At 45.2% G+C, this 24,425-nt stretch overlaps 2 protein-coding genes across 4 annotated transcripts; both read left to right on the top strand.

Annotated features, from left to right (window-relative positions):
- Nucleotides 1-7,059: 7,059 nt before the first annotated feature.
- LOC107518425 (olfactory receptor 482-like) lies at nt 7,060-14,048 on the top strand. Of its 3 annotated transcripts, XM_036221769.1 has the most exons (4): nt 7,296-7,314; nt 9,034-9,124; nt 10,274-10,520; nt 11,500-14,048. In XM_036221769.1, the coding sequence occupies exon 4, from the start codon at nt 11,642-11,644 to the stop codon at nt 12,443-12,445; it is 804 nt and encodes a 267-aa protein (XP_036077662.1). In that variant the 5' UTR covers nt 7,296-7,314; nt 9,034-9,124; nt 10,274-10,520; nt 11,500-11,641; the 3' UTR covers nt 12,446-14,048. The 3 variants fall into 3 exon arrangements, with proteins under 3 accessions (XP_036077660.1, XP_036077661.1, XP_036077662.1); XM_036221767.1 differs by lacking the exon at nt 10,274-10,520 and having other exon boundaries at nt 7,060-7,314; XM_036221768.1 differs by lacking the exon at nt 10,274-10,520 and having other exon boundaries at nt 7,060-7,314; nt 9,022-9,124.
- A 3,309-nt stretch (nt 14,049-17,357) lies between these two features.
- On the top strand, nt 17,358-19,457 carry LOC107518380 (olfactory receptor 476-like). The gene is given in 3 exon segments (XM_036221853.1): nt 17,358-17,492; nt 17,495-17,531; nt 18,512-19,457. Coding segments are annotated over 3 exon segments (1,011 nt in total). The 5' UTR covers nt 17,358-17,464.
- Nucleotides 19,458-24,425: the final 4,968 nt, after the last annotated feature.

Genomic DNA, 24,425 nt, shown 5'->3' with positions numbered 1-24,425 from the left:
AGGCGACCTGGTCACAGACTAAGAAGGAAACAGGCTTCCCGGAAAATCGATTAGTGAGTGGCCTAAGAGGAACGAAGGGAAGACGAGGCAGAGGGGTAGTAGGTACAGGAGCAGCTGGTGACATGACAAAGTTTGCCCAGAGAGACAAAGCATCTTGGGCCCCATAATCACTGCCCTAAAACACATGGCACTAAACCAAACAGGAGTCACTGAAATGTTGGTGGGAAATGAGGTCAGATGTTACCTCTCTCGAGAGTATTGGGATTAAATTCGGAATTAAATTTTTATTTACACTCTGTTTTAAGACCACCAGAACACACCCAGTACCTAAAGATCTGGAACTTATCTAGCCAAACGTAAGGGAAAGGGGCAGATCCAGCCACGGGTGCCGAAAGGATGACCAGCGTGTGGTCCTAGCCAGGCAGCCACACTAGCATCCGTCCTGACAAACCATCGATGTTGAATGATTGGATATTGGTACCCTCGGGTCTGTCCTGCGTGGAACAGAGATGGCTCCCATAATCTCCCCTTTGGAAATGGAAAGGAAGTAAATCACTTCGAATCTCCTGGATGTTAATCTTATTCTCCAGAGTCTCAAACTCATTTCAACCAACCCTAGAGGCCCTTGGGAGAGGGACGTGGTGATGAAGTGAGGAGTCAACCCTGACATTGGGATCTTCAGCAGAAAACTCAGGCTCTCCTGAGTGACAGTTGACAGCTGTCGCTCACAAGTGCAAGTCTCTCCAGCCATCGCTTCCAGGCACGAGTTGAAGCAGGATGGAAGGAGCCAAATGCACATGAGACAGGGGCCTTCCCGTGGAGAAAGAATCCAAGAGAGCCTGGGGACATCTCCAGCTGGAGCTGGTCAGAAGCAACAAGCATCCCCAGGAGGGGCAGATGGGCAGACTGGATCCCACCAGAAGGTTGTCCTGCCCTCTTCGCAGGTCAGTGTACTGAACACTGTTCCCTTACCGGCTGCCGCCACCCCCCAGACTGTCATAGACCCAGTGTCATCCCTACCCTTTCCAGGACCTCAGAGAAACTGGCCACCCGCCCCAAGAAGCTGTTATACGAGAAGCAAGCCTGGCTCACAGGGATGTGTGGAATGAGCCCTATAAAGGTGGATTTGCTCAGTGGAGGGGACACCAGTCAGTCTCAGAGGCCATTCTTCTACTCCAAGATGCTTATAAAGTCTGATGTTTGTCATCACTCTGGAAGACTGAGGCTTCCAGGCCAGCCCACCAGTCATTAACACCCAGGGAACTCTATGCCCACAAATCCATGAAACCTGCCAAAGGAACAATTCATCTAACTCATGACCTCAGTGTCTAAACACTGTGGCTTCCTTGTTCTACTCACTGGCGCTAGAAACTGCCGTTCTTTATAAAAACGACCCCATCGCCCAATTTGTGAAAGACCAGCAAACAAGTGATGGGAGAAGGCTGGCAAGCTCTCGGAGGGTGCCCCAAGAAGACCAAGGCGGAAAAAGGGGCCACAGAAAGACTCGAGGATCTATAAGCAGGATGAGTGTCTTCAAAGTTTCTCAGGGGTTCCCCTCTGACGCCTCTGCCTTTGTGACTCTCCCCTTCTGACTTGCCCAATCACCGCAGCTGTGCGCAGATGCTCTGCCCCTATGCGGGCCTCAGTGCCGAGGTCCCCACGGTGGAACTCCCGGGGGAAGCCATCTCACAGCTCCCAGTACCTCTTGCTGTCCACCAGAGTTTTCACTCAGTGTGACTACCACTCCTGTCGGTTAAATCCAATTCACATATGAGTTAAATGCTAATCGCCCGTCCACCGTGGGGCTGGCTGACAGCTTCTCACAAACGTGGACGTAATGAAGCTGCTTTCTCCTGCTCTCCCGCTGCTCAAGTCAAGTCGTTTCCTCCCTTCAAGGGGCCCAAAGATGTCTTCATCTTGCAAGAAGCACGGGTTAGGAGGATCTTGCTAGAGTTATCCTAAAAAGCGCCAATATTTCAGCCTTCGCTTCTTCTACGCGACATTCGCTTCTCGGGTTATCTCCCCCGGGGGCCGTCTTCCATGCTGCGTGACGCTCACCATCCCAGCGTGACTGAAACCTTGGGAAGGCGATACAGCTCTGCTACTGTTCTGTTGTTTGGAGGGATTTTCTAACGTGCACATGTCACATGTGTTAGCTGGCTCATTTCCAGGGCAGGCCTGAGCACAACGCAGAGATGCATACAACTGGCCACTCCGCCAGTGCCAGGACGGTGACAAAAACGGTGTCCACGTCCCGTGTGATCCTGTGAGGGACAACAGGGTGGAAGCCGGGGGCTCCTGCCCCTTCTCTCTCCCACGAGGTAGGACTGGAAGGTCACCCCAACCTTCACTTGACATCCTGCCTTAATCAGAGCTACTCATCATCAGAAACCTTCTGTATGTCAGACTCGTTATTTTTATCTTCCCATTAAATCCCCCCAACCATCCCTATGAGGCACAAACTACTAATAGCCCCATTTTTAAGATAAGAACACTGAGTAATCGAAGGGTGAAGTAACTTGCCTGAGGTTCCATAATTAACAAGTGGCAGAAGCAGGACTGGAACCCAGACACCGGACTGCTCGGGCATGATCGTTATGCTGTATTGTCTCCACTATAATTAGAAAGCATTTCATGGATCCCTGAGACAACAAGTCTCCAAGGATGTTCACCATTCCTTCCTTCCTTCTCTGAATGCACATGTCATTCCTTCCTCTGAGGTCGGCTGGAGGCGGGGGTGGAGGGGAGTCCGTTTTTACTCCCTGTGACTCTGAACTGGTCTTGTGACTAGGACTGCCAGCCTTTGCAGGTAAAAATACAGGAGGCCTCGTTGAAATTGAATTTCAGATAAACAACGAATAATTTTTAGCATAAGTTTGCCCAATATTGCATGAGACACATTCATACCAAAGATTATTCACTATTTATCTGAAATTCAAATTTAACTGGGCTCCATGTGCTTTACCCGGCAACTCCACTTGTGACTTGTTTTGACCAACAAATAGCACACGGCAGAAACGACAACGTGCCAGTTCCGTGCCTGACCTTAAGGCTTCCAGCTCCCCCGTCTCAGAAGCCCACCCTGAGACCACCATGCTGTGAGGGAGCCCAGCTAGCCCTGTGGAGAGGCACTAAGCACAGACATGGAGTGAGGCCTTGCCTTCCAGCACGACCCAGCTGCCGGCCGCATGCACTTGAGTGAGTGACCTCGATCTACCTCACGTGGAGCAGGACGATTTATCCCAAGCCCCACCCTAATTCCTAACCCATGGAATTGTGAGAAATAACACATCGTTGTGGTTTTAAAACCTTACGTTTCAAGTGGGTTTCTAATATAACAGGAGGTGACCAAAATAATCCTAATGGGTCATCCTTGAATTATTTTGAATTTGCTCCCAAGAACTTGTGGGGTCCTCTGCGGTGGCCCCAGCCAGCTTGGTTTTTATGCCTGTGCAGTCTGATCCAGTCTCACTACTATTTTCCCTGGGCAGGCAGTACGTCCTTGAGACTCACAAGATGGGATTTAGAAATAGCCAGACCTGGGACTGGATTCCGGCTCTGTCGCATGAAGCTGTGTGACCTTGGCCTCTTTATCTGAAAAATGAGTATGTCAATATTAATTACCTCATAAGGTGGTTTGTGAGGATTAAAAGAGATTTAACACCTATAAAGCGCTTAGAACAGTGCCAGGTCCTTAATTAGAGTTCAGCACATATTAGCTGTTGTTATTAGTCATCTTTACACTGAATAATTTCTATAGCTGGTGTTGTTCTTCTGTTATTTATCCCTCTTATTATTTCTAACCAGTGGAGACAGTTTAATAAAGCCACAGACTGCATGAGGACAAGGGTAGCAGCATCCACCACCAGTGAACCATACTTCTCCATCAGAAAAGACTCCTGGGCCTTGGAGGAACACAGGGAGGTGGCTGGCCTTTCCAAGTCCCTCATTCTGCCATGCCAATCCCCCATCTCCCTTACCTCAGGTCCAGCAGTCACCAGGAAGTCACACGTGCCTAAATATTTATATGGTAAAAAGCCTCACACACAGCAGCGTTTACAGTGGATGTTTATTTGACACCAGTTTCACCATATCTCCCAGCACTATCTGTTCTGGGCATCAAAAAGGCCCTGGCTGCTGGTCATACCGAATGACATCATTTTGCCCTTCTGTGGCCTCAGCATCATGACTTCTGTGACCTCCGTCTGTCTGTCCGGACGCCCACTCGCCTGCGCTGACATTGCCAAGGCTGAGGCTATCCTCTTCCTTTGTCCTGCTCACCCTGTTCACTACCGCTGTCACCCCCGTCACCTTCTGGAGGAGGCATTCCCCGAAAGCACAAAGCAAAGCTCGCTCCACCCATGCCTTCCATCTCACCACTACCCCTTTCTTCAGTGGCTCCGCCATGTTTGCAGATGCTCAGCCAAGCTCTCACAGTCTCAGGGAAGAACCAGGACAAGGTATGGGACTCTGGAGGGCAGAGTGGTGACTCTAAACCAAGGATGAGCTGAGGGCCAAATACTAAGAGAAGAAGGATAAGATTTCAAAACCCAGCTCGAGACAAGAAAAGCAGCTTCATGAGTGAAATCAGGATCAGACATGAAGTTAGAAGAACAGGTGGTACCCTTGGGGGCAAGACAAATACTGAATCCCTGGTCCGTAAGGCCATTAGAAGTCACAGCTGACTCATGAGGAGCCAGACTCTGAGTAGAAGGATGTTTCCGGATCCTTCCCTATTCCTGCTGATGCACAAAGTTTGTTTGAAATGAAGCTGCCTTTGAAGACCCTTCCTCTCATGTGCCGGTGCCTGACATTGACCTCTCACGCCTATTGCTCCAGATAAGAGACGGTGGCCAAGGACAGCACTTCCGAGGCTGCAGCGAAGTGTGTACACCTGTTTCTTCCCCAACCTCTGATTTTGTTTGTGTTTTTGTTTTGTCATTGCCCATATGGGCCTCAAAGGTTTCACTGGGGTTTTTAATTTTTTTTTTTTCAATTAGAGTTGACATTCAATATTATGTTATATTAGTTTCAGGCGTAGTGAATAGTGGTTAGATGTTTATACAATTTATGAAGTGATTCCCCCGATTAGTCTAATACCCACCTGGCACTATATATAGTGACTATAATAGTAACATAACAGTCTCAAGGACGTCAAGTACAGCCCTGTTTTCTCGCAAGCTCTCCACACCCAGCAACAGCAAACAGACACACACACATCTGTCACTGGGACAGCGCTGAATGATTCGTACAGAGTGACATTTCCGCAGACTCTGCCCACCCGTATTATCTGGCTCTGTGTCTCACCTCCCCAACCAAACTGGGGAGCTCCCCGTTTAGTTAGAAGTGGAGTTCCCCCACTCCCGGAGGGAGGAACCAAAGCTCATACTTCCTTCCCTCTTCGACTGAGCTTAATACAGTGCCAGGTACTTAAACAGAGTTAAGGCACATTTATTTATATATTAATATTAATATTATATATACACATACACACCTATTCCTTTTTGGATATTAGGCTTTTAGACAGCAGGTGATAGAAAAAAATACCCATCGTTGTTACTCTATAAGGCTCAGACTTTAATCAAACACTTCTGCTCCCTGAAGGAGGCATTTTCCCAATAATGATAATTTACAACTAATATTTATTGAACATATATTATGTGCCAGGCACCTTGTACACACTACATCACTCAATCCTCACAAGAGTTCTATGAAGAGCTTAGGCATAGTTCACGTATGAGGAAACGGGGAATCTAAGACAGTCACCTAAGACCACACATGGTTCATAACTGGTAGGCTTGGGACCAGCTGACCCCAAAGCCTATGCTCTACTCTAGTGCCTGAAACCCTTTGCAGAAAGGTATGTGACAGGTTTACACTTCTATTCCTTCCAAAAAAAAAAAAAATTTTTTTTTTAAATAAAAAATATTTTTTAAAAATCACAGCTGCTTCCATCTTTCCCACCAGGGCCTAGCTTTCTGCTAATCCCATAGAGCCTTCACTCAGGAATTTCCCATTTCTACAGAACACCGGAAGAGCAACTTGGACCAGGAATAAGGAAATGGGATAAAAGGGGCAGAAAGAATTAGAAAATGAAAGAGCCCCTGGTGCCATTGCACGGGCGCCACACCTCTTGCCACCAAAGAGGGTCTCACTTCCGTAAGCCAATTATTTCTCCCTCCATCCCTTCTTGGGTTCCTCTTATGGCTAGAGTGACATTTTCTTTATGAGTCACAACAAATAACGAAGCCACTTCTTCTTCCAAGGCAAGTCCAGGCTGGTTTTGAGAGTGGACAAGTAGTGATTCATTGATTGGATGAAAAACGGGGGGCTTAGAGAAGAAGTGATATTGCTTAAAATAGCCCCCCCCCCAAAAAAAATGATCTGTGTAAAACGCCTTGTAGTCATGACATTCGGGTGAAATCCCAACCTTCTTGTCAGTACCTGTGAACCTACATGATAAAAGATATACTGATCGGGTAGCCTCTATCAGAGGCAATGTGACTCTGCTCCCCCTCTCCAATTATCATTATTGGAGAGATAAAGGTGGCCATGCAAGGAATCCAATACCCTCAGTAATTCTAGGTAGAGAGTAAATTGTCAACTGATAACTTTTCCAAAGACAGCCAGAAAGCCTACTGCACAACCAAAGCCGAGTTGATTAGACCCACTAGTAAGAGAGAAAACAGAATCTTGGTGTCATCTCAAAAGGAGTAAACCAGTGGAGGGTATTTGTAGAATTCAGGGGTCTTGGCTCAAGAATTTTAAGGTGGATCTTTGCAATCGGGAAGTAGATCGGGACTGGACATCATTCCTGACGTTATAGTTTAGGTTTGGTGGATACAGGGGGGAAAGGCCCTGAGAGCAGATCTTGATAAGTAAACTATTGTTTGTTAAGAAAACTGTTTGCCTAAGTGAGTCATCTCTTGTCCTGATAGGAGAGCTATTTGCCCAGAGGAGCAACCATTTATTCAAATAAATCGACTTGATGAATTTCGCAAATCAAATAGTGAAGTTATTTATTGGTTTACAGTCAAATCATCCCAGGCCTGAATTTCCTAGAACAATTAGTTAAGTCACATTGCCGTAGGAAAGAAGTCTCTGCTCTCAGTCCCAATAGTGAATATGTGGGTGTAACTGATCAGCTTCGATGCTCAGCAGAGAGGAGACTGTTGTATATTTGTGAGAAGGAGATTGACACCATGAAGGGGGCATTTGCGAGGAAGACACGTCAGACAACTTGTGCAGGTTGGAACGCAGTGGGCAAGGTCCAAGGACTCAGCGCTGTTTCACCTCTATAGGTGAGATTCACAGGTGAGATTTACAAGTGTCTCTAGGGTGAATAAACTCACTTTTACCTGCAGAAGCCATGAGCAATCCAGCCTCTGGTCTGCTGAGACTCTCTTCCAGATGGGTAGTCTAGGGGCTGAATTTTTTTTTTTTTTTTTTTACCCAAACAAGTCATTTGCCTAACAAGTCCCTTTGCTTTGCATTGCATGGTGATTTCCCCCATGATTGTGGAACCCTAGTTGCCAGATTCCCCAAGGACAGAGCCAATTTCTTCCTTCCTGGCCTAGGAAAAGCAGTCTCTCTACGCCCCATTCTCATTGGAATTGGCCCTCCAGGACTCACACCTGGGGGTGTCTTTCAGAGAGTTGTTTATAACAGTGAAAAGTTGGAAATACCTTATTGTCAACCCAGGGGGGCAGTTAAGTTAATGATGGCACACGTAGGCAACAAAACAATACGCAGCCATCGAATAAGATGATGTAGACTATTCCTTATTGATTGATATGGGAATATGTCCATGGCGTCTCCCTGAGGGAGAAAGCAAACCACAGAATAGCTTGTATTGTCTGATTCTTTTTATGAGGACATTGAGAGATTTAGAACAAAAACACAGGTTCCCATTTTCTGTGGTGGTGGGATTTCAGATAACGTTTTCCTTTCTTCTTGGTTCTTTTCTGTTGCTTAAAAATTTTCACAAGCAGCATTGTTATTTCTACAAAGACAATAAAGCCATTTTGTAGGGGGAGGAATTATGTGGTTTTGAGGTGGAGAGCTGTACTTTCAATATTGTTGAGTTGATAAAGCAATTATGATAGAATCTTATTATTATCTCTATACAATAAAAAAAATTAAAAAATCAAGCACATTTCCCAGGGTCACTTTGACCAAAGGAGATGGCAACAGGGGAGCTGGGAGAGCCACATCTAGACCTTGATATATTAGCACTTTCAGTCACTTCTTGTGAGACCTGGAGATTATATTGACACAATCTTTGTGTACCTCTTGGCCTTGAGAGCCTTTGGAGTCTCAGTAACAGGAAAAAAAAGAGGTCCCCAGGGGATGGACACTGTATATGAAGAGGGTCTGTCCTGACATTTTCTAGAGGACCCCTGATTCCTGAGGTATCTCAGGCAACCTCACCAAGATCCCGCCAGAATTCCTGAGAGACAACCTACAGCTCCTGGTAATCTTCTCCTGGGAGAACCAGTCACGAATTCCCACTGGCACATCTGAACTCAATGGGTCAGGAGGAAAAAAGCCAGATAAATCTTAAGACAGGAGCCTTCCCACCAAATAGGAATCTCCAAGCTTGGTTCACAACTGTCGGAGAAGTTCTCTTGAGAAAACTGGTCAGAGTCTATCTATTGTAGCCACCAGTCCCCAAAAGACACACGGACCACTGGAAGTCAGTGAGTTATAGGATACACTCTATATTCAGGCAGCTGGGTCTGCCAGGGGTACGCGGACCCCAAATTAAGCAGCCCCAAAATGTAGAGGTACAGTGTTTTTAAGCCCAAACTCTCATTCTTCATTCCATCTAAGGTCTATCCTTCTTCTATTCATTACCTGAAACTCACAGGTCAGGTGCATAAGCGGGGGTACAGAAGCAGAAAGCTTATTGTTACAATATTATGCTCCTATGGGTGACAGCTTATGTTCCCATGGACATAGCGATGTTCCCATGAACACGGGCAAGCAGTAATTTTCCTAGAGGTAAAAAATTTCTAGTAGTATTTTTTTCAGCCATTACAAATCAATGAGAAGGGGAGAGAAACACCCCCAAGAAGTCTCCAAAAATAAGGCTCATGGAGGGAGAGTCTCTGCTCAACCACAGGTAAGTGGGCTGAGGGGTGGAATCCTATTACCCATAAGGGCTTAGACTTCTTTATCCTCTCTTCCTCATAAGCCATGTCAAACTCCAGATCCGATCCTCATGCCTACCCCCAAGATGAACGAGAAAAACAATCAGAGCTCAGAAGCAGTGTTCAGTAAATTTGAAATTATTTTCCTTAGGGTTCTGCCCTGGGCCTCTTGTCTTGTACAGCTTGCACGCTCCCTGGCACAACTGTCCTCTCTTTGCTCAACTTCCAGCTTTATCTTGTACACCAGAGACCCTGGAGTTCACCCTGACTCTGCTCCTCTCTTCACGTTGGCCTCATCAGTCTATCACCAAATCCTGCAGTACTTACAGCCAAACGTCTCTCAAATCCATCTACCTCCACCTGTCTCCACCACCCACATGCTAGTTGAAGTTCCGTATCTTCCCTGAAGGACTTCAATATCGTCCAACAAATCTCCATCCACTGACCCTCCTCCAATCATTTCCCCACAAGGCACTCGGGGTAACCTTGCCAGAAAGCACATATGACCTCATCATCTCTCTGACAAAAATTCTTTAGTGACAGTCCATAAGCAACAAATTCCCTACCATGGCCTAGGGTGCTGGGTAACAATAGTGTGAGTTCTGAAACCTGACCACCTGAATTCAAACCCCAGCTCTGCCACTTACCAGCTGAGTTTTGGGCAACTTCCTTAACTATTATGTGCCTCAGTTTCTTCATATGGAAAATGAAGATTTCAATAGTACCTGTCCTAGGGTTGTTGAGAGGACGCGATGAAATTAATGATATGGGGGACAGACCCCAACTCACACAAAGCACTCAAAAAATGTTACAAAACATTGCCCTCCTGCTGGCCTCAGCTCACACCTCTCTCTCTCTCTCTCTCTCTCCCCTCCACCCACACTGGCCTTTATTCATCCTCTGCAAGGCTCTTTGAGATCTCAGGACCTTTTAATGGACTTTCCAACTCTTCACTCCTATGGAACAATCATCCTAGAGCAAAATCTTCCTTGATCTCCCTGATTCAAACTTTTAGGCTCATAGCATTAAGCACCTCAACTTTGGAGCTCTTGTTCCAATTGCAATTTTTCAATAATTCGTGGGATTACTGCATTAATGTTCATCTATCTTTCTAACTCTAGACATCACAACAGTGGCCCAAATAAATCATCAGAAACTACAGTAAATCAATCATAACAGATGTCTGACTAAGCAGAGCAGACCCTGGCTGGTCTCCCATATAAGAGATTCCTTTCTGAATACCCACTTTGGTTATTTGAAAACCTAAAGAGTGAGGATCCACAGAGGCAAATTCTTGAGAACATGAAAACGCTGAGAAAAATTCCATAAACATAAAGCCCTTCGGGGTAGATTCAGGAGGCAGACCAGGTGAGAGACCTTACCTCCAATTATGACCTGAAACTGTGTCCTGCACTGGACCCCAAAGCCACAAACCTGGCATGTCCTACTGTCTTCAGTTGTTCCTAGCTAATGCACAAGACCATGGTCCCACAGTTGAAGGTTGTTGAGATGGAGTTTTCATACTTACTATAGCTTCCAGTTCTGCAAGACGAATATTTTTCTTAGTTAGTAGTAAATAATAACACAGACTTAATTTTAATCTATTTTACTTCATTTCCTCTCCCTGGATTATTACCTCTGTCAGTACAGAGGGATCGTGAAAGCTCTATCTCTTGGCAACTAACCGTTCAGGATGCCTCGTTCAAAGCAACAGAGCCGCAATAGCCAGGACCAACCCTAAATGGGTGTGTTAGTTCCTGGGCGTATTAGGGGCTGATGTAACAAAGTACCACAGACTTGGGGACTTAAAGCAAGAGACATTTATTACCTCATTGTTCTGGAGGCTAGAGGTCCAAAATTAAGGTGTTGGCAGGCCCATCCAGGGTCCCTCCCAAGCCTCCTCTCCCTGGAAGCCCCAGATGTCCCTTGGCTGCTGGCAGCATGACTCCACTCTCCGCCTCCGTTGTCCACCTGGCCATCTTCCCTCTGTGTCTTATCTTCACATGGCATTCTCCCCGCTCTGTCTCCACTTTCTCTTCTTATATGGACACCAGTCATATTAGATTAAGGATCCACCCTAACGAAGTATGACAACTTAACTTCATTACTTCTGCAAACCCTAGTTCCAAAAAAGGTCACAACAGATACTGGGGGTTAAGACTTCAACATAGCTTTTTGGGAGATACAATTCATCCTCAACTCTGGGAGAGAGGACTGACTCATTGTATCACCCTACATTTTGATGACATTAGTCTCAACTGCCCTTGTCTCTGACCTCGAGAACTGATACTTTTGGGGCCTTCGTCCCCAGATATGGTCAAAATTGCCTTATTTGGTCTCCCTGCAGGGACACGTGCACCACAGTGGAGAACTGCACCCAGGTCGCCTGGTTCGTCCTGCTGGGGCTCACAGAGCAGGAAGGGCTCAGAGGCCCCCTCTTTGTACTCTTCTTGTTCATTTACGCAGTCACCCTCACGGGAAACCTGGGCATGATCACCCTGATCCACACAAACCCACAGCTCCACACCCCCATGTACTTCTTCCTGAGCGTCCTCTCCTTCACGGACTCCTCTTCCTCCACGGTCGATACCCCCAAGCTGCTGGAGAACTTCCTCACCTCAGGCCAGTCCATCTCTTTTGCTGGCTGTGTAGCCCAGATGGCCCTCATGACTTTTCATGGTACTGCTGAGTGTCTGCTTCTGGCCATCATGGCTTACGATCGACTCGCTGCCATCTGCTATCCTCTCCTCTACCATGCCATCATGTCCCAACGTTTGTGCATCCAGTTGGTGGCAGCCACCTATATAGCTTCTGTGGCCAATTCAGCTTTGTCGACTGGGTCCATCTTCCAGCTGCCCTACTGTGGCCCCAACATCATCAACCACTATTTCTGTGACGTCCCCCCAGTGCTCCAACTTGCCTGTGCTGACACTACTAAGGTTGAAAGCATCCTCTTCATATCTTGTGCCCTGATCATCCTCTTTACCATCACCATCATCCTGGTCTCCTATGCCTACATCCTGGCGACCATCTGCAGGATGCGTTCCCTGGCGGCTCAGAGCAAAGCACTCACCACCTGTTCCTCCCACCTCGCCATCATCTGCCTCTTCTATGGCACCATCACCTTCATGTATGCTCAGCCGAGCTCTCCCAGTTCCACTGATCAGAACAAGTTTGTGTCTGTCTTCTTCACTGTGGTCATCCCTATGCTGAACCCTCTGATCTACAGCCTGAGGAACAGAGATGTGAAAGCTGCTTTAAAGAGGAGGTGCCTTGGCAAGCTGCCTTCCTAATCAAACATGAAACATTCTACCCCAAGCCATACCACGGTAGCCAGAACACAAAGCATGGATAGTATTAGCACTTGGACACAGCGAAATATGTGCCAGCATTATTTTAAAGCCTTTACACAGGTAGACTTGTTTAATCTTCACAACCACCATATGAAAGGGGCACTGTAATTATCCTTTAGGAATCTGAGGCACAGAGAGGCTGAGTAACCGGCCCAAGGTCATCCAGCTAATCTGAGGCAGAGCCAGGATTACGAATCCAGGCAGTCTGCCCCCAGACACCATGTTCTCAAACAATATGCTATATTGCCTCTTTCTGATGACCTCATCTCATAGATGGACAACAGACACCATTTTTCTTAAATTTCATGTATCAGTAGGAGTACCTGGATCATAATATTATAAAGTGGTATGGGAGGGACCATGGGCTTTGAGCCAGCACACCTGAGTTCGTGTTGCCTCTGAGTGACGCTCTTGACATCTGCGTGATGTCAACTCAAGGTACGCCACCCCAGACCCCGGGTTTTCCCAAGTGAAAAGAGACTCTAACACCCATATCAACTGGTTATTACGAGCTTCCCACGAGAGTAAAAGGGGCTCAGACAAAGACGGGCACAAACAAATATTCACACACCATTAGTTTCCTTTCTTTCCTAAAAAAACCTCTCCCACAGAACCCAATATTCTTACATATCAATGTTTTTTAACAGCAAGTCTAGATTACGTAGCTGTCACTCAGTAGCATTTAAATGAATCACAAGAAGTTCTTCCTTTTCTGATTCTCTTTTTTTAAACTTTTCTCATTATGTCACAGTTGAAGTCTACTTGTACTAGTTTGCCTGTAAACCTTCCTTAATTCAGTCTCCCTTTTTAACAGAGAGAGCAATTCTTAGCACTTAACAGTAAGTAGCTATTGCTTTCATTTTCTTTATTATGTCACTTTTCTTATGATTCTGATAAAAAGTATTTCATTTTTGAATTAATTTATTTTTATTTTTATTTTTTTTAATTAATTTACTTATTTTTATGGTGATGTTAGTTAACAAAACCCAATAAGTTTCGCTGTACAAAAAGTATTTTAAAATAAACGATTGTTGAGAACAGTCTAATTTTAAGAAAAATCGACACATAGGTGATATACAAGACAAAATATCACAAAGGAGGTAAACAGAGGGCTTTAGAAACACTGATATAGATTCATGCTTTTCAAAACATATTCGCATTTATTCTTTCATTCGATCTTCTTCAAACTCTGTAAGATTGGCAAGCCCGGTGTTATTACCTCATTTTCCAGGAACATCCTCCAAAAAAATAAATCTGAGAGGTTGAACCCACTAGCTCTAGGTCTCACTGGAAGGCAATAAAATACCTTAGAAAAGAGAACCCAGGTGTCCTGAGTCATGATGAAGTGCCTCGAATACACGTCTCAAATTCATTTCAAAAGGCATGACCGTCGTGTAACTTCTCGGCTACAGTTTTCTCTCATGCCTCCAAATGTCCCTCCTCTCATTCAAACACGTGGAAAAGACACACAGAGCTCATTCGCTCCTCTTTTGGGAAGCCCCATGAATCTCCTAGTTGTTACCCTCCAATCCTAGCAACTGAAAACTGATGACAGCCTTTTAAACTCCTAAGGTTTAATACGAAGGATTCCACGTGATTGAATCAGAGAAGTTTCCCAGAAGAGGTTACATTTTAGCGGGGACAAGAATGATGACAGAGATTTTTCAGGCTGACAAAGGGACCAGGGAAGTCATCCCCATCCTTCCTGAATTACATGGTTAGATTTACATGGATATTTTTAAAGGCTGGAAATGGCTCAAGCCAGTATGGAGGCTCCATGAAGGCAGTGGAGGTCCAGGTGCCTTCTACCCTCCTGTCCCAATATTTTTAGTGCATAGCTTCTGTTATGGGCTGAATCGTGTCCTGCGCAAAAGTCATATGTTGAGGGCCTAATCTTCCATAACTCAGAATTTCACTCTGTTGGGAGACACGGCCTTCAAAGAGGTGATTAAATTAAAATGTGGCCATGAGAGTGAGCCTGAATACAATCTGACCAATGTCTTTAGAAGAGAACATTTGGGCAAACAAAGAAACATGAGGTTTGTTCACTGAAGGAAGAGAGACCGTGTGAGGACGAGGCAAGAGGCAGTCATCTTCAAAGGAGAAAGGCTGTGGAAGAAACCGAACTAGCCGGCACCCTGACTTTCACTCCAGTCTCCAGAACTGTGAGAAAATAAAGTTTGGACGTTTCGTGTGTGGTATTGATGTGACAGCCTGTGCAAACTAATACAGCTTCTGCACTCAAGGGTGCCTCTTGGTCCCCTATGCCTACCGAAGCTGTAGCCATAGTTCGATGTTTGAAGAAGAAAGATAAAGAAATGGAGAAAATTGCCAGCTGTCTATTCCTTTCATATCCTTCCCCTAAACAGCCAGTCACAGCCATTTGTCTCTCAATGGCCAGAACTTAGTCACATGGGAGTCATATGTCTGCAAAGGAGGCTGGGAAATATGGTCACTAGCTGGGCACATTGCCACCTCGACTACCTCGGGATTCTGTTTTTACGAAAGAAGGAGATGATGAATAGTGGATAAGAATCCAGCCGTGGCCACGCCTCTACTGCCTAGAGCAGAGCATGGCAGAGAACTGACGGCTCACACACAACTCTGTTGTCCCTGCCAACAGGTTGTGTGTGGACGGCTCAGTATGTTAAAAGCTTTTCAGTAACATAAAAATTTAGTGAGATGACATTTTTAAACTCGATATTCCCATTTACTCTGAAGGAAAAAAAAAACTGAAATGATCACTCCACCATTTTTATCCCCAGCATAGCCATAATCGAAGATGCCCTTTCAGACAAGACACGAACTCTCCAATTCTCCCTCACCTGTCCAATTTTCCCCATCACTCTTTTTAGAGTGTCTCTTGCCTTGCCTCCATGCTCTGAGTTTTACTTAATAGTAAACAAAAAAAAATTATTAAATTCACATCGCTAGTAAAAAAGAGAAAAGAAAACACAAACTTGGAGGTCTACTACATTTACAAAAAAAACCACACACATAAAACCAGCCAGTGCTCAGAACACTGCCTGGCACACAGAAGATGCTCAATCAGTACTCGTTGAATGAATAAAGATTGTGTTTATTTGTGGAATGTGAAGAATATCCCTATAGGTACAATGTGAGCGCCCTCTGCTCCCCTCAAAATTGGGTCCATGTAGAAAGAATAAAATCTACATTTTCATTCATTTAAGGTTACCTCAGAGGCCCTTGTAGGCATTTAGTTTGCAACCCTTGGTCCACAGGGAAAATTCTCAACCCCTGAGTATTATCTTTGAAGTCTGTCTCAACCTCACTTTCCAGGAAGCACACTACAGTTCTCATCAAACGTTTACTCACCAAGATCCCTAGCATCCCTGAGAGACAACCTACAGCTCCTAATAATCTTCTCCTGGGAGAACCAGTCACCAATTCCCACTGACACACCTCAGAACCCAAGGGGTCAGAATGAAAAAAGCCAGATAGTTCTTAAGACAGGAGCCCTCCCACCAACTAGGATCTCTAAGCTTTGTTCACAATTGTCTGAGAAGTTCTCTGGAGAAAACAGGTCGGAGTCAATCAATGAGAAGGAGAGAGCAACATCTCCAAGAAGTCTCCAAAAACAAGGCTCATGGAGGGAGAGTCTCTACTCAACCACAGGTAAGTGGGCTGAGGGGTGGAATCCTATCACCAGTAAGGGATTAGACTCTTTTATCCTCCCTTCTTCATGAGCCATGTTCAAACTGCGAATCCTATCCTCAACCCAGCCCTGAGATGAATGAGAAAAACGATCACAGCTCAGAAGCAGTGTGCAGTAAATTAAATTAATTTCCTTAGGGTTCTAGCCCGGGTCTCTTGTCTTGTACAGCTTGCACACTCCCTGGTAAAACTTTCCTCTCTTAGCCTCAACTCCCAGCTTTATCTCGTACACCAGAGACCCTGGAGTTCACCCTGACTCTGCTCCTCTCCTCACACTGGCCTCATCAGTCTATCACCAAATGCTGCCATACTTACAGCCAAACGTCTCTCAAATCCATCTACCTCCACCTGTCTCCACCACCCTCACACTAGTTGAGGTTCCCAACACAACTCCACCACTGAACCCTCTCCAATCATTTCCCCACAAAGCACTCAGAGTAATCTTGCCAGAAGCAAATATGAACTCATCATCTCCCTGGCAATAATTCTTTAGTGGCAGCCCATAAGCAACAAATTCCCTAACATGGCCTACCATGCTGGGTAACAATAGTGTGAGCTCTGACACCTGACCACTTGAATTCAGACCCCAGCTCTGCCACTTACCAGTTGAGTTTGGGCAATTTCCATAACTATTCTGTGCCTCAGTTTCTTCATATGGAAAATGAAGATTTCAATAGGATATGTCATTGGGTTGTTGAGAGGATGCCATGAATTAATGGTATGGGGAACAGAGCCCAACACACAGCAAGCACTCAAAAAATGTTACAAAACATTGCCCTCCTGCTGGCCTCAGCTCACACCTCTACCTCTCTCTCTCTCTCTCTCTCTTTCTCTCTCTCTCTCTCTCTCTCAGCCTTCCACCGACACTAGCCTTTATTCACCTTATGGAAGGCTCTTTCAGACCTCAGGGCCTTTTAATGGACTTTTCCACTCTTCTCTCCAACGGAACAATCTTCCTAGGGCAAATCCTCCTTCATCTCCCTGATTCAAAGTTTTAGACTCATAGCATTAAGCACCTCAATTTTGGAGCTCTTGTTCCAATTGCAATTTCTCAATAATTCGTGTGATTACTTTACTAATGTTTGTCTGTCTTTCTAAATTCTACACATCACACGAGTGGCCCAAACAAACAAACAGAACCTATGGTAAAACGTAATACCAGATGTCTGACTAAGCAGAGGGACCCTGTCTGGTCTCCTAAATAAGAACTTCGATTCTGAATACCCGCTTTGGTTATTTGAAAACCTAAAGAGTGAGGATCCACAGAGGCAAATTCTTGAGAACATGACAACCGCTGAGAAAACTTCCATAAACATGAAGCCCTTCGGGGTAGCATAAGGAGGCAGACCAGGTGAGAGACCTTACCTTCAACTATGACCTGAAACTGTGTCCTGCACTGGACCCCAAAGCCACAAACCTGGCATGTCCTACTGTCTTCAGTTGTTCCTAGCTAACACACAAGACCATGGTCCCTCGGTTGCAGTTTGTTGAGATGGAGTTTACATACTTACTATAGCTTCCAGTTCTGCCAGTCAAATATTTTTCTAGTTAGTAGTAAATAACAACACAGACTTAATTTTAATCTATTCTATTTCATTTTTTCTCCGTGGATTATTACCTCTGTCAGCACAGAGGGATCAGGAAAGCTCTATATCTGGGCAAATAACTCATCAGATGCCTCGTTCAAAGCATCAGAGCCTCAATAGCCGGGACCAACCCCAAATGGGTGTGTTAGTTCCTGGATGTATTACGGGCTGATGTAACAAAGTACCACAGACTCAGGGACTTAAAGCAAGAGACATTTATTCCCCCATTGTTCTGGAGGCTAGAGGGCCAAAATCAAGGTGTTGGCAGGGCCATCCAGGGTCCCTCCCAAGCCTCCTCTACCTGGAAGCCCCAGGCGTTCCTTGGCTGCTGGCAGCATGACTCCACTCTCCGCCTCCGTTGTCCACCTGGTCATCTTCCCTCTGTGTCTTATCTTCACATTGCATTCTCCCTGCTCTGTTTCCATTTTCTCTTCTTATAAGGACACCAGTCATATTAGATTAAGGACCCACCCTAACAGGGTATGATCTCAACTTCATTACTTATGCAAAGACTCTAGTTCCAAAAAAGATCACATTCACAGGTACCAGGGGTCAGACTTCAACATAGCTTTCTGGGAGATAGATGTCAATCCACCTCACTGGGAGAGAGGACTGAGTCACCGTGTAACCCTACATTTTGATGACATTAGTCTCAACAGCCCTTGTCTCTGGCCTCGAGAACTGATACTTTTGGGGCCTTCATGCCCAGATATGGTCAAAATTGCCTTATTTGGTCTCCCTGCAGGGACACGTGCACCACAGTGGAGAACTGCACCCAGGTCGCCTGGTTCGTCCTGCAGGGGCTCACAGAGCAGGAAGGGCTCAGGGGCCCCCTCTTTGTGCTCTTCTTGTTCATTTACGCAGTCACACTCACGGGAAACCTGGGCATGATCACCCTGATCCACACAGACCCACAGCTCCACACCCCCATGTACTTCTTCCTGAGCGTCCTCTCCTTCACGGACTCCACTTCCTCCACGGTCAATACCCCCAAGCTGCTGGAGAACTTCCTCACCTCAGGCCAGTCCATCTCTTTTGCGGGCTGTGTGGCCCAGATGGCCCTCATGAATGTCCATGGTACTGCTGAGTGTCTGCTTCTGGCCATCATGGCTTACGATCGATTCACCGCCATCTGCTATCCTCTCCTCTACCATGCCATCATGTCCCAACGTTTGTGCAACCAGCTGGTGGCAGCCACCTATACAGCTTCTGTGGCCAATTCAGCTTTGTTGACTGGGTCCATCTTCCAGCTGCCTTACTGTGGCCCGAACATCATTAACCACTATTTTTGTGACATGCCCCCCGTGCTCCGACTTGCCTGTGCTGACACTGCTGAGGTTGAAACCATCATCTTCATAGCTTGTGCCCTGATCATCCTCTTTACCATCACCATCATCTTGGTCTCCTATGCCTACATCCTGGTGACTATCTGCAGGATGCGTTCCCTGGCGGCTCAGAGCAAAGCACTCTCCACCTGTGCCTCCCACCTCGCCATTATCTGCCTCTACTATGGCACCACCACCTTCATGTATGCTCAGCCGAGCTCTCCCAGTTCCACCGACCAGAACAAGTTTGTGTCTGTCTTCTACACTGTGGTCATCCCTATGCTGAACCCTCTGATCTACAGCCTGAGGAATAAAGATGTGAAAGCTGCTTTAAAGAGGAGGTGCCTTGGCAAGCTGCCTTCCTAATCAAACATGAAACATTCTACCCCAAGCCATACCACGGTAGCCAGAACACAAAGCATGGATAGTATTAGCACTTAGAGCAAAATATATGCCAGCATTGTTTTAAAGCATTTACACAGGTCGACTCATTTATTCTTTACAACTACCATATGAAAGTGACACTGTAATTATCCTTTAGGAATCTGAGGCACAGAGAGGCTGAGTAACTGGCCCAAGGTCATCCAGCTAATCTGAGGCAGTGCCAGGATTACGAATCCAGGCAGTCTGCCCCCTGACACCATGTTCTCAAACAATATGCTATATTGCCTCTTTCTGATGACCGCATCTCATAGATGGACAACGGGCTCCATTATTCTTAAATTCCATGTATCAGAAGGATTACCGGATCATAATATTATGAAGGGGTATGGGAGGGACCATGGACTTTGAGCCAACACATCCGAGTTTGTGTTGCCTCTGAGCAACTCCCTTGATATTTGTGTGATATCAAGTCAAGGTACGCCACCCCTGACCCTTGGTTTTCCCAAGTGAAAAGAGACTCTAACACCCATATCGACTTGTTACTACAAGCTTCCCACGAGGGTAAAAGGGGCTCACACAGAGACGGGCACAAACAAATATTCACAAACCATTAGTTTCCTTTCTTTTAAGGAAACCTCCCCACAACACCCAATACTCTTATGTCAATGTTTTTTAAGAGTAAATCCAGATTACGTAGCTGTCACTCAGTAGCATTTAACTGAATCACAAGACGTTTTTCCTATTCGAATTCTCTTTTTTAAAACTCTTCTCATTATATCAAAGTAGAAGTCTACTTGTACTAGTTTGCCTTTAAACTGTCCTTAATTCAGAAGAATTCTTAGCACTTAACAGTAAGTAGCTATTGCTTTCATTTTCATTTATTATGTTACTTATCTTATGATTCTGATAAAAAGTATTTCATTTTTTAATTAATTTATTTTTATTTTTATTTTTTAATTAATTTACTTATTTTTATGGTGATGTTAGTTAAAAAAAAACCAATTAGTTTCGCTGTACAAAAAGTATTTGAAAATAAACAATGGTTGAAAACAGTCTAATTTTAAGAAAAATCGACATATAGGTGATATACAAGACAAAATATCATAAAGGAGGTAAACAGAGGGCTTTAGAAACACTGATATAGATTCATGCTTTTCAAAACATATTCGCATTTATTCTTTCATTCGATCTTCTTCAAACTCTGTAAGATTGGCAAGCCAGGTGTTATTACCTCATTTTCCAGGAACATCCTCCAAAAAAATAAATCTGAGAGGTTGAACCCACTAGCTCTAGGTCTCACTGGAAGGCAATAAAATACCTTAGAACAGAGAACCCAGGTGTCCTGAGTCATGGTGAAGTGCCCCGAAAACAGGTCTCAAATTCATTTCAAAAGGCATGACCGTCCTCGACCTTCTCGGCTACAGTTTTCTCTCCTTGCCTCCAAATGTCCCTCCTCTCATTCGAACACATGGAAAAAGACACACCGAGCTCAATCCCTCCTCTTTTGGGAAGCCCCATCAATCTCCTAGTAAATACCTTCCAATCATAGTAACTGAAACCTGATGACAGCCGTTTAAACTCCTAAGGTTTATTACGAAGGATACCACGTAATTGAATCAGAGAAGTTTCCCCAAAGAGGCTACATTTTAGCTGGGACGAGAATGATGACAGAGATTTTTCAGGCTGACAAAGGGAGCAGGGAAGTCATCCCCATGCTTCCCGAATTGGGTAAGAATTACAGGTATATTTTTAAAGGCTGGAAATGGCTCAAGCTGGTGTGGAGGCTCCGTGAAGGCAGTGGAGGTCCAGGTGCCTTCTACCCTCCTGTCCGAACATTTTTACTGCATAGCTTCTGTTATGGGCTGAATCGTGTCCTCCCCTAATCTCCTGTACCTCAGAATTTAAATTTGTTCACAGACAGGGCCTTCAAAGAGGTGATTAAATTAAAACGCGGCCATGAGAGTGAGCCTGAATACAATCTGACCAATGTCTTTAGAAGAGGTCATTTAGGCAAACAAAGAAACAAGAGGTTTGTTCACTGAAGGAGAGACCGTGTGAGGACAAGGCAAGTGGCAGTCACCTTCAAAGGAGAAAGGCTGCGGATGAAACCAAACTACCCGGCACCCTGATCTTTGACTTCCAGTCTTCAGAACTGTGAGAAAATAAAGTTTGGACGTTTCGGGTGTGGTATTTACGTGACAGCCTGGGCAAACTAATACAGATTCTATACTCAAAGTGCTTCTTGGCCCACTATGCCTGCTGAAGCTCTAGCCATCAGTTCAACGTTTGAAGAAGAAAGATAAAGAAATGGAGAAAATTGCCAGTTGTCTATTCCTTTGATATCCTTCCCCAAAACAGCCAATCACAGCCATTTGTCTCTCAATGGCCAGAATTTAGTCACATGGGAGTCATATGTCTGCAAAGGAGGCTGGGAAATATGGTCACTAGCTGGGCACATTGCTACCTTGACTATCTTGGGTTTCTGTTTTTACGAAAGAAGGGGCCGATGAATAGTGGATAAGAATCCAGCCGTGGCCACGCCTCTACTGCCTAGAGCAGAGCATAGCAGAGAACTGACGACTCACACAAAACTCTGCTGTCCCTGCCAAAAGGTTGTGTGTGGACAGCTCAGTAAGTTAAAAGCTTTTCAGTAAGATAAAAATTTAGTGAGATGACATTTTTAAACTCCATATTCCCATTTACTCTGAAGGAAAAAAAAAACTGAAATAATCACTCCACCATTCTTATCCCCAGCATAGCCATAATCAAAGATGCCCTTTCAGACAGGACACGGACTCTCCAATTCTCCCTCGCTCCTCCAATTACTCCACCACTCTTTTTAGAGTATCTGTTGCCTTGCTTCCACGCTCTAAGCTCTTTTTAACAGTTAAAGAAAAAAATTATTATGTTCATATCTCTAGAAAAAGTAGAAAAGAAAACACGAACTTAGAGGTCTGCATTTTCAAAAATCAAAAAACAAAAACTACCCCGTGCTTAGAACAGCGCCTGGCACACAGAAGATGCTCAATCAGTACTCTTTGAATGAATAAAGATTGTGTTTATTTGATGGAATGTGAAGAATATCCCTATAGGTACAATGTGAGCGCCCTCTGCTCCCCTCAAAATTGGGTCCATGTAGAAAGAATAAAATCTACATTTTCATTCATTTAAGGTTACCTCAGAGGCCCTTGTAGGCATTTAGTTTGTAACCCTTGGTCCACAGGGAAAATTTTCAACCCCTGAGTATTATCTTTGAAGTCTGTCTCAACCTCACTTTCCAGGAAGCACACTACAGTTCTCATCAAACGTTTACTCACCAAGATCCCTAGCATCCCTGAAGACAACCTACAGCTCCTAGTAATCTTCTCCTGGGAGAACCAGTCACCAATTCCCACTGACACATCTCAGAACCCAAGGGGTCAGAATGAAAAAAGCCAGATAGTTCTTAAGACAGGAGCCCTCCCACCAACCAGGATCTCTAAGCTTTGTTCACAACTGTCTGAGAAGTTCTCTGGAGAAAACAGGTCGGAGTCAATCAATGAGAAGGGGAGAGCAACATCTCCAAGGAGTCTCCAAAAACAAGGCTCATGGAGGGAGAGTCTCTGCTCAACCACAGGTAAGTGGGCTGAGGGGTGGAATCCTATCACCGGTAAGGCAGTAGGACATGCCAGGTTTGTGGCATGGAGTCAACTCCTTTATCCTCCCTTCCTCATGAGCCATGTTCAAACTGCGAATCCTATCCTCAACCCAGCCCTGAGGTGAATGAGAAAAACGATCACAGCTCAGAAGCAGTGTGCAGTAAAATTGAAATGAATTTCCTTAGGGTTCTAGCCCCAGTCTCTTGTCTTTTACAGCTTGCACACTCCCTGGCACAATTTTCATCTCTTAGCCTCAACTCCCAGCTTTATCTCGTACACCAGACACCCCGGAGTTCACCCTGACTCTGCTCCCCTCCTCACGCTGGCCTCATCAGTCTATCACCAAATGCTGCCATACTTACAGCCAAACGTCTCTCAAATCCATCTACCTCCACCTGTCTCCATCTCCCTCACACTAGTTAAGGTTCCCAACACAGCTCCACCACTGAACCCTCTCCAATCATTTCCCCACGAGGCACTCGGGGTATCTTGCCAGAAAGCAAATATGACCTCATCATCTCCCTGGCCAAAATTATTTAGTGGCAGCCCATAAGCAACAAATTCCCTACCATGGCCTAGGGTGCTGGGTAACAATAGTGTGAGCTCTGACACCTGACCACCTGAATTCAGACCCCAGCTCTGCCACTTACCAGTTGAGTTTGGGCAATTTCCATAACTATTCTATGCCTCAGTTTCTTCATATGGAAAATGAAGATTTCAATAGGATATGTCATCGGGTTGTTGAGAGGATGCCATGAATTAATGGTATGGGGAACAGAGCCCAACACACAGCAAGCACTCAAAAAATGTTACAGAACATTGCCCTCCTGCTGGCCTCAGCTCACACCTCCCTCTCTCTCTCTCTCTCTCTCTCTCTCTCTCTCAGCCTTCCACCCACACTGGCCTTTTTTCACCTTCTGGAAGGCTCTTTCAGACCTCAGGGTCTTTTAATGGACTTTCCAACTCTTTCATCCTATGGAACACTCTTCCTAGGGCAAATCCTCCTTCATCTCCCTGATTCAAAGTTTTAGACTTATAGCATTAAGCACCTCAATTTTGGAGCTCTTGTTCCAATTGCAATTTTTCAATAATTCATGTGATTACTAATGTTTGTCTGTCTTTCTAAACTCTACACATCACACAAGTGGCCCAAACAAACAAACAGAACCTATGGTAAAACGTAATACCAAATGTCTGACTAAGCAGAGGGACCCTGTCTGGTCTCCTATATAAGAGCTTCCTTTCTGAATACCCGCTTTGGTTATTTGAAAACCTAAAGAGTGAGGATCCACAGAGGCAAGTTCTTGAGTAC

This window comes from Rousettus aegyptiacus, unplaced genomic scaffold (genome assembly GCF_014176215.1).
Source record: "Rousettus aegyptiacus isolate mRouAeg1 unplaced genomic scaffold, mRouAeg1.p scaffold_m13_p_5, whole genome shotgun sequence".
NCBI lineage: Eukaryota > Metazoa > Chordata > Mammalia > Chiroptera > Pteropodidae > Rousettus > Rousettus aegyptiacus.
The sequence above is the reverse complement of the archived record's forward strand: the minus strand, read 5'-3'. Positions and strand labels throughout refer to the sequence as shown.

What these genes read in the sequence shown, in the direction of transcription:
- LOC107518425 (XM_036221767.1), top strand. Translation starts at nt 9,096, where the DNA reads ATGGAGGGAGAGTCTCTGCTCAACCACAG. An exon ending in GAGTCTCTGCTCAACCACAG is followed by an intron (nt 9,125 to 11,499) that starts GTAAGTGGGCTG and finishes GTCTCCCTGCAG; the next exon opens with GGACACGTGCACCACAGTGG.